This window comes from Lipotes vexillifer, unplaced genomic scaffold (genome assembly GCF_000442215.2).
Source record: "Lipotes vexillifer unplaced genomic scaffold, Lipotes_vexillifer_v1.1 scaffold629, whole genome shotgun sequence".
NCBI lineage: Eukaryota > Metazoa > Chordata > Mammalia > Artiodactyla > Lipotidae > Lipotes > Lipotes vexillifer.
The window spans coordinates 2,938,774-2,948,940 of NW_006774188.1; the positions used below are offsets into that span (position 1 = coordinate 2,938,774).

General features: G+C 55.1%; 1 protein-coding gene across 1 annotated transcript in view; it reads left to right on the forward strand.

Moving 5' to 3' along the window:
* SPTB (spectrin beta, erythrocytic) overlaps positions 1-7,372 on the forward strand; it is a 67,647-nt gene extending 60,275 nt beyond the window's left edge. The window contains exons 32-35 of the mRNA XM_007449031.1: positions 4,235-4,497; positions 6,532-6,705; positions 6,959-7,001; positions 7,151-7,372. Coding sequence (XP_007449093.1) covers positions 4,235-4,497; positions 6,532-6,705; positions 6,959-7,001; positions 7,151-7,318 — 648 coding nt within the window. The 3' untranslated portion in view covers positions 7,319-7,372. The remainder of the gene's footprint in view (positions 1-4,234; positions 4,498-6,531; positions 6,706-6,958; positions 7,002-7,150) is intronic.
* Positions 7,373-10,167: the final 2,795 nt, after the last annotated feature.

Genomic DNA, 10,167 nt, shown 5'->3' on the forward strand with positions numbered 1-10,167 from the left:
GATAGAAAAAGAGAATATGGGTAGAACACCTGGTAGGTGATTGTGTTCATTTTTCCCTTCATTTTTTTCTCACTGCAGTCCTTCATCTCTTAAGAGAAACATCCTCCATATGAATTCTAACATCCATTGCCAACACCCTCCCAAACCAATCTTCCTGGAGTGCCCTTCCCTAGAAGCACCCTACATCCACACTCTAGGCTCAGTCCTTATTGTGAGGTAGGCAGGTAAGACCATTGCACGGCTAGTCAAACAGTCTCGGGTGCATCCTCTTGCCCTCGTTCTCACTTACCAGCATTTCCTTTAGAGAGAAGCGCACTTGTTTCCTTGTTTGTTGATGTGTCTGGGTTCACTGAGCATCTTCTAGAACCTCCCAAAGACCCTGTGGTCGCACCCCTGGTTATTTTTCTCCCTGGAGCTGGAGTTAGTTGTCTGTGTGCTGTCCCCCTGCGCCACCTGCTGGCTTGGCCTGGAAGTACACCTTCAACACCTTTAGTCCAGGTAAGAAATGTACCCATCCTGCCCTTCATCTTCTTGAACCTCCTCTGGGGAAGAGACATCTGCCTGCTTCCCCCCACCCAACTCAACTTCCTAACAAGGCAGGACCCTAAAAAGTCAAGCTTACAAGACTCTTCAAAGACTCTGATGTGGCCATCCCCTGCCCATCAGGGGCTCAGGCCTCTCTCCCTGTTTGACTACAATCCTGTGAGATCCTAAAAGGCTCTCCTAATCTGTGCCCTTTCCTCCCCTGACGTTCCCGCCAGCATCCAATGCGGCCTGTCCCCTACCCTCCCCTGACATCGTGATCCCAGCAGCCAGCGCACGCACCTACCTCAGATGTGTCCCACCCACCCACCTGTCACCCAGACCCTCAAATCAGAGAACAGAAGCTCCATGCTTATTCCAAGGCCCCATCCCTGGGCCATTCTCCTTCCTTCTGTTACACCCACTTATGGTCTAAACTCTCCAGCAGCCCCAACCTGATGCCCAGAGTTTCTTCCAAGAGGCTGGATCCTCTTTTTTTCAGTGTCCCCCAGCTCCTCTGAGCGATTGCTCTGGGCTGGGTTACCCCTCAGCAGAGTAGGTGTAATCCCTGCATCTTCCTGATGACCCAAGGGCTAAAGCAGCTGGCCTTCGGCCTTATGTCACGGAGGATCATCTTAGCTACCCAGGGCCTTTTGGCAGAACCTACCTGCCCTACAGCCATCGAGTAGCCAGCATCCCCTCCTGGTGCTCTGCTGTCCACAGATCTCTCTGCCTGTCGGGCAAGGCAGGATCTCTGTCAGAGCGTGGTATGGTTCCAGGGGCAGCAGGAGAACTGCCCCTCAACCCCCAGCTCTCTTAGAAGATGGTGCAAAGCATATTCACCCCTGGGGCCTATAAAAGGAGGGCACTTTTGCCCAAACCATGCCCCCATCTTTCTCCTGTGTGTCCCTTCCCCTAACCCAGGAGGGAGAGAAGCGCTGCCAGGCCCTGGGCCTGGGAGGAGCAGCTGCCACCAGACCCCTCCACCTCCCACCCTCATTCTCAACTCCTCCTCAGGCCTTGGCCTTCAGGGTAGAGGGGAGAGGGTGTGTTTTAAATTGTCTCCACATCAACAGTCAAGAGAACAGAAGAAACCTTTGCATACATTGGAAAACCCCCATTTCCCAAAGCCCACCCATGACCTGGCCATTTTGGTCACACTGGCCATGGCCTCCGACTGGCCCTGCCAGGGAACATGGGTCAGGCATCCATTAGGAAGAAACAGAAGAAAGGTGAGATTAAATTGGGAGGCAGTCCTGGAAAAATCATCTCTATTTTCAGAGGAGAGTTCCCGAAAGGAAGGAGCATGGAAATGAAAAGTATAGGAAGAAAATATGGACACACAGGGCTCTAGTAAAACCAGTCCCAGGAGGGAAGAGGCTGGGTGAGAGGGGTGAACATGGTTGTGAGGGTCTGCTGGGTTTTCCTCCCAGCATCTGCCGCGCATCTTCCCTGAGGCCCCCAGAGCAGGTGTGGGGAGAGCCTGGCCCATCACCAGGAGGAACAGCACAGCCAGCTGGAGAGAGAGAGGATGAAAGGCTTCACTACCTCCCCAACAGTTATGCCCAAGTCAGAGGGTTGGCCTGACTGGGTCCATAGAAGGACCCCAAACGCAGGCTCCCAGATCCAACCCTGCCACTCCTGCCCTTCCTCCCTGCTGGAGGAGGATCCAGGCAGGGCTTTAGAGCCTTCAGATCCTTGTGGTCAATTCTGGCTCATTGCTGACACTCAAAGATATAAATACTGCCAGATGCATAAAGATGGGCATGGCCCAGCCACAACTCTCAAGGGACTCTAAGACAGGAAAAGATGAGAGCCCTACAGATGTGGTAAAAACTCAGGCCTGTCCATTTCTGGAGTGCATGCTCTTAATTGCCTCTGGTATCTATTAGCTGTGTGACCTTGGGGAAGTCACTTAACCTCTCTGAGCACAGGTTTTCTCATAGATTGAAGGTGTTAGACTAGGGTAGTGTTTTCAAACTTTTCCAGCCATATTATCCTTTCTTTAAATGAGATCTTAGGGAACCCCAACCTGTTTATTGAAGAGCCCTAATTTGATGGGATACAGCCATGACCAGCTTTACCTTTCTTCCAACCACTGCCTTCAGACGTCTCCGTCGAGCCTCCGCTTCCCATTCCTTAGTGCCAGCTCGGGCAGACCTTGGTCACTTTTAGCTGTTAAAAAGTCTAACCAGTCTGTTTCGGTTTGAAGCTTCAATCTGATGTCCAGTATGGTGCCCATATCTCTCATTCTCCATTTCTCTATTTTGGCTTCGACCCAAGGTCTGAAGGACCCACGATGGGGAGCACAGGGTCTGCTGTTTCCTGGCTCCTCCCCAACACTCTCCTGGGTCTCCGTCTTCAGTTGGGACAGGGAGTAGAAAAGGGGGCAGTGTCTCTTTACTGCCTGGGTTGGCTCTGGTCCTCTTGGGCTGTCAGTGCCCTTGGTCCTTCAGGTGTCCAGATACCACCTGCTTGGGGGCCTACAAGACCCTTCCCACCTGGTGCTGTAAGGTCTCCAGCAGTCAGGCCTTTGAGACAGGGTTCTGGCCAGATGTCTCAAGCTAGGGTGGCCTTCCTTGGTGCTGGGCACATAGGAGACCCACCCATTCTTGCCCCAGCCGGCATTCTTGTGCTGCACTCGGAGGCTGGCTGCCCCTTGCTGCCGCAGTCTGTCCTGCCCTCTCTCCTGGCGCAGTGGCACAAAGGCGGATCAGCAAGGCCTCTGCATAAGGGTGTACCCAGCCGGGGAATAAGAGGTCTGCTTCCCCTTCTCAGGGGAGGCTGACATACCAGCACGTGGCTCCACTGGAGGCCCCTCACTTGGCTTGAGCAGGGGCTGGGAGGATCCTGTCCTCCACGGGGAGGAGCAGGGAGGTAAAAGCCGTGGACTTTCCCTGGAGCAGTGACTCCTTAGGTGGTGATTCTCTACCCCTGCAGCACATTCGAGTGCATGAAAAGCTGATTAAGAAATTCCAGTGTGCTGACCCCACTCCTGGCTAGTTAACTCAGCATCCTGAGGATGGGTCCCGGCATCCTTTGTTAAAGCTCCCGAGGTGATTGTAAAAGGCAGCCAGGGTTAGGAACCACTGCCCTACTTCAATAAATCCCCACCAAATGATGAGGGCAGGACCTGGGGAGCAGGTCACGGTCCTGCACCATGACCCGGGAAGGTCTGGGTCTCCCTTTAGAAGGTGGTGGGGGAGGCTTAGGGCCTGGTGCCCTTAGCTTCGGGGTTTTAGACTCAAGTGGAAGGTAACAGAAGGGTTCCCACACAACATCCTACCACAAATGTTCTTCTGTCCTGTCTTAGCAGCTGAACCCTTTCTTCATTTGAAGTCTTGCCAGAGCCCACGGATGACTCAGTAGGAGCTGGAGTATCTGTCTGAAGCAGGGGTGGGCCCTGGAGCCGGGCAGCATCGGAACCCCCCTGGATGAGCCCCTTCAGCTCACTCTAAGAACCTTCTGTTCCTATGTTAGATTGGAGAGGGGGAGAGTGAGAATGGAGCCAGAGACATGGGCACAGGCTAGGGAAGCAGGCCAGGTGGAAACCCACAGCAGGTTGAGGGAGGGCCAGGGTGGGCCAGGAAGGGCACAGGAGAGAGGAGCCAGACTCAGGTGGGGCCTGCTGACCTCCCAGTTCTGCTGAGAGTAGCCACCCCTGGCTCTGAGCCCCCAGCAAGGTGTGCTCCTCCCATATGCCCCTGAGCAGGGGGAAGAAGAGAGGCAGTGGCCCCAGGACCTGCAGCCGCCACTGCCGCCAGGGCCGCACAAGGAAGGGCAGGAGGAGAAATCCAGCACAGATGAGAGGCCCACCACAGAGCCCCTCTTTAAGGTCCTGGACACGCCTCTGAGCGAGGGTGAAGAGCCTACAACGCTGCCGGCCCAGGTGGACCACGGGCACAGCGTACAGATGGAGGGCTACTTGGGCCGCAAGCACGACCTGGAGGGGCCCAACAAGAAAGCGTCCAACAGGTGTGTGTGGGAGGGCAGCGGGGTAGGAGGGGTGGGCAGCTCCCAGGGACTTCAACAGAGCAACATGGGTATGCTTGTGGGCGAGGGTGCCCTCTGCCTCTAGTCTGAGAGCTCCTGGGCATTCTCTGGGACAGCCCAGGGGCTGCTTGGCATGATGGGAAAAGCCTGTCTTCCGTTGTGGTCCTGAGTTCAAATCCTATGACCTGGTACTAGTTACTCAGCCTCTCACTTGTAAAATGGGGATGATGGGGGCAGCCTGCCTCTTCAGTGCAGATGCCATGCCTGGCGCAGAGCAGGAACTCGGTGAACACTAGCTGTTATTATCCCAGGGCAGGGTAACAGGTAGGCCTTGGCACTAACAACACATCCTTGACCAAGTCCCACTTTTTACCCAATCTGGGCCCCAGTTTCCCCAGCTATAAAATAGGAGAGGAGAAAGAGTTGCTATGGTCCCTCCTAGCAACCATATGACCCTGAGGAATTCATTCAGAGGCTGTGTCGTTTCCTGACCCTGAGGCAGTCACGTCCTTGGGTGTGGTCTACCCAGGGATGCCTAGACCCTAAGTCTCTGGAGGCTCCTGCCTTCAGGTAGCAGTCAGGGGTCCCAGAGAAACAGGGCAGCATCAAGAGGTTGAAGCCAGCCACATTCCCAGGGCCCACTGGCAGCATACAGAGAGAGCCTGGCCTGGGGGACATGCCAAAGTTAATTCAAATTCCAAAAATCAACTGGGGGGGCCCAGCCAACCTGAAGAGGTTATATGGAAAGCCTGCAGGGAAAGGGAAACTAGCATTTATAAAGCACCTACTGTGTGCCAGGCATTATGTTAGGACTGATCATAGCTTCTCAAACCTCCTATGATATTGAGGTTTCCATTCTCCAGATGGAGAGACAGTCTCAGAGAGGTTAAATCATTTGTCCATTTACTCCAAGACCAGCTCCTCCTTTGCAAACTGCCTTACTTGGGCTACAAGCGTGGGGAAGGTGGTGAGGGCCAGAGGAGAGATCCCTGAGCTGGTGTCAGAAATCTGGGCTTTGTGGAATGGCTCTGCAGCCAGCTCTGTACAGGTCAGGTTCTCTCTTTGACCTTCCAGTTCTTCCTCCCTATGTGCCTGGCTAGTTCTCCACTTTTCTGCCCTCAAAAGGGAGGGAGGAGGAAAGGAGGAAGAGGAGGAAGAAAAGCTTAATGTTTCTCAGTACTCATTACTGTGAAAGGGCAACATGTTCCCCATTTGTCAGGGAAGGAGCTCAGGTGAGCCCACACATGAGCCCATGAGCCTGCTGTTCTCACCAAACATTTCAGCTGAGATGAGCCTTGATTTACACCAATACATTTCTTTAAAAAGTGCTAGTACAGTATACCAGGCATATATCATCAACAAAACAAAATATCACTACCAGCAAAACAAAACCCTGCTCTGTTCACGTTACAGTTCTGTAGTGAGACTCAAATATGCTGGTGGCTACGGAAATGCTTTGGAAAGTGGTTTATACTATTGGTCTTAGACTCAATAATTCTACTTCTAGAAATATATCTCAAGGTAAGATCAGAGTTACAGGCAAGGATGTTTATCGTACTGCTATTTAAATCATGGATAAAATTTCCAGTATTAAAAGGTCCATCAATAAAGGGATTATTTATATATGTGATAGGCTAGGATACCATATAACTATTCAAAATTATTTTCAAGAAATATTTGAGAATTCAAATATTTGAGGATGGGGAAATACTCATGATACAGTGTTAAACTTAAAAGCAGGACATAAAATTGAATATACAGTATAATCCAATTTTAGCTATATATGTGAACAGAAAAAAGACTAGAAGGAAATACATCAAATGTTAACAATAGTTAACTTCTGGTAGTGGAATTACGTGCAGATGATTTTTATTTGCAATTTTTTAAACAGTAAAATGTATTCCTATTGATCAGGGTAAAATTGGTATAATTAAGAAAAATGGTAAAGCTATGGGAACTGATTATAGAGATGCTGTATCAGGACTGTAGGTGACCTGCCTCTCTGTACCCTCACAGGTCCTGGAACAACCTGTACTGTGTGCTCAGGAATAGCGAGCTGACTTTCTACAAGGATGCCAAGAACCTGGCCCTGGGGGTGCCCTACCACGGGGAGGAGCCCCTGGCCCTGAGACATGCCATCTGTGAGACTGCTGCCAGCTACAAGAAAAAGAAGCATGTCTTCAAGCTGAGGTGAGGCCCCGCCTGTCCACTGCCCCTTCCCTGGCTTGGCGTAAGTGGCTGGACAGGGGCCCACTCTTTGGGACCAGCTTCAGACCTGAGCTGCCCTTCAGGGATTTTTCAAATCAGAGAGGCTGGTGGTCCTGATTTTTGCCTCTCTCAGAAGGTGCTGTGCTGCCTGACAGGGTTCTGGTCATGGGAAAGCTCAGGGGGCTGGGGGATCAGACACAGAGGTGGCCACGCAGGAAACCCTCTGTCCTCCTAGGCTGAGCAATGGCAGCGAGTGGCTTTTCCACGGCAAGGATGAGGTAAGTGCAGGGCTGCCTAGCCCAGACCCCCACCAACAAAGGGGCAGGTGGAAGGGACGCATATGCCACTTGACCTCAAGGCTCACTCAGGAGGGGTTGTCCTAGAGGCACCCCGTCCTTTGCGGGGCCCTGACCGTCCTGCCCTGTAGGAGGAGATGCTATCCTGGCTGCAGGGCGTGAGCACCGCCATCAACGAGTCCCAGAGCATCCGTGTCAAGGCACAGAGCCTGCCCCTACCCTCCATCACCGGCCCCGACGCCAGCCTCGGCAAGAAGGACAAGGAGAAGAGATTCAGCTTCTTCCCCAGAAAGAAGTAGCCTCTCGGGCGGCCCGCGGGTGAAGCCAGTGCGTCGGGACGAGCGACGAGCGGGGACGAGCGCTTCCCTCCTCGGCCGGGCCTTCCTGCGGCCCACGGCCCGGCCGCCGCCGCCTGCCGCCTGCCTGCCCCGAGCCGCCGGCCGGGCCCCGGGCCCCGCTGCACTGCAATAGCTGCCTTCGCGCCACCGCCCGGCCCGGCCCGGCCCACGCCTGCCTCCGCGCCCTCTGCCCGCAGCCCCGGCGCCCTGCACACGGCGAGCGCGGGCTCCAGGCCCGGAGCTCCCAGCTCCGCCGGCCCTCGGGGCCTCCGGGGCTGGGCTCAGGAGACGGTTTTCGAGGCCCACGCCCTCCTCTCCCCGCCCCGCTCCCGGGCTGAGGGGCGCCAGCCCGTGCCCCCCGCATTCAAACGTAAGCTGGAGAAGGCTGATGGGGCTCCCCAGACGCTGCGCCCTCCCAAAGCAAGTCTTGCTTGGGGTCACCTCCTGCTAAGTCGCAGCCAGGGAAAGGGAAAGGGAAAGGGAAGAGGACACGGGAAATGACCGACCTGCCCCTTAGGGGCGTGAGGAAGGCTTCAGGTAGCTCTGGGCCAGGGGCTGCTGGGGACTGACGGGACACGACGGCCTCCTCCCCGCTGGGCTTCCTCAGAACGGGGACTCTCACCTCAGGGGCCACCGCACCCCCTCCTCGCTCCTCTTCCCACCGAAAGTGGGGGGCACCCTGCAAGATCGATGGGTCCTAAGTGCAAAGGGGCTCCCGCGGCCTCCAGCACCTCTTGCTGCCACCCCCTATGGTGGTAGGGAGGACCAGGAAGCTCTCAAGCCAGCCCTCTTTTAAAACTACAGTTACAGTTTAGGGCTCAGCCCAGAAGGAGGTAGATAGGTCTCCACACTGCCTAAGGCGCTGCCTCTCCACTCTGGGGTCCTCCTGCACTCCCAGCAGCTGCCAAACCAGCAACATCCCACTCGGACCCAGGGCCCTTAAGGGAGACAGCGCAGGTCCCCAGGTACACGATGGACACCGCAATGCCTGGAGTAGAGCATCCCAAAGCCAAATACCCCATGTGTCTGTCTGCAGCTGGTACCACCTGAGGGTGCTGGCTGGACCGACAGCAAATTTCATGACCCGTCACCCTGGGGTGGCAAATGTGGCCACACCTGGGTATTTATTACGACCCACGTAACAACCCCAGACAGCTGGGACAAATGCTGGGGCCAAAGCCATTAAGGTGTGGCGGGCACCCTTGTTTAGCTCCTCCGGAAGGTCCTGGCCTTGAGTCAGGGGGCCACATGGGTATCTACCCCACAATCCCAAGCACAGCCAAAAGGGACCCTGCAACCTCTATCCCCAGGGATAGCTTTCCCTGTGCTGCTGAGGTCAGATTTCCAGACGGAAGAGACCACTAGCTCCACAGGGATTTTTCTCTACCACACTCTCTGAAAGCAATACAGCTCCAGCCCAGCATCTTAACTGGGGTTAGGTCCAAAAGAGGGGTTAAGTTGCAGGCAGCAGGCATTTCCCCTGGGTAGACCAGAAAGGTCCCTGGGGCCAGCAGTTGCTGTTTCCATCACCTTCCCCATGGGGAGGAGCCTTAGACACACTGAGATGATCCCCCGGAAGCGGGTGAAGCTCAGGCAGAAATCACAGGCATAGGCATCCGGAGTTACTAGGCCTTCCCAGGAGCCCTTAGTGCTCGAGATCAATACCACCATGTCAAGGGAAGGCGATTTCAGCAGACAAGAACCACAGGAGGGACGTTCTCTGCTGGAGCCTGACAGGTGGTCCCACCTCTGGAGCCAGGGTCTTCATTTGGCCTCTATGCACCTAACCCTATGGCCCTCTGTGCATCCACAGGGGACCTAATCTATACCACCCACCAGCCTCCTTCTATACCTAGGGAAACCAAGGCAGGAGGCAGTGAGGTGATGACGCTCACCTGGCAATAAAGAAGGCCTCTGGCGCATCTGAGGGCATGTCCTGCTCCAGGGCAGATAGCGGCAAGAGTCTCCCTCAACTGTTCCCATGGGCCAGTCTTCAGGGAGCCAAGAGACTAGGGGCCACCCTCTCCCCTCCACGTGTGCCAAAGCAGCGCCTGAAGTGAAGAATTTCAGCAAGCAACTCCACAGTCCCAAGAATGAAAGGGCCTCAAGGAAAAGCTAGGATTTCACCACCCCTGGGCCCCCAGGCTGGGCAAGGGCAGCAGCCGGCTGCACGTGACCCACCATCTACTGCCAGCTCCCCACGCATCCCTCCCCGCACATCACACAGGCCCCAAGACATTCAACTCACTGGACTGCAACTGCAGGGGCCCAGCTTTGGGACTCTGTGCCACATGGGGGGCTAAGCTCCTGGTGCCCTGGCAAGGTTTCTTTTTTTTCCTCCTTACATTTTCTATTTTGTATTTTTTGTTTGTTTGTTTGTTTGTTTGTCTTTTTTTGCGGTATGCAGGCCTCTCCCGTTGCGGAGCACAGGCTCCGGACGCGCAGGCTCAGCGGCCATGGCTCATGGGCCCAGCCGCTCAGCGGCATGTGGGATCCTCCCGGACCGGGGCACGAACCCGCGTCCCCCGCGTCGGCAGGCAGACCCTCAACCACTGCGCCACCAGGGAAGCCCTGTAGTTCTTTTCTTTAACAGTATCCCCAAACAGCTCCAGTCTACACCAGCAAACCAGGATTCCTCCCCAGGGCAGTTTAGAGGAAGCTCCTTCTGGGCATGGTCAGGTGGTCCTCCTTCCCTCTCTCCTTCCCCTTTGTCCCCTGGCCTCAACTGACTGTGGCTGAGGGAGGTAAGGAGGGTCCTCGAGCTTCCTCCTCCCCACTAGCACCCATAACAGGAGGTCTGGAGCGGGGGG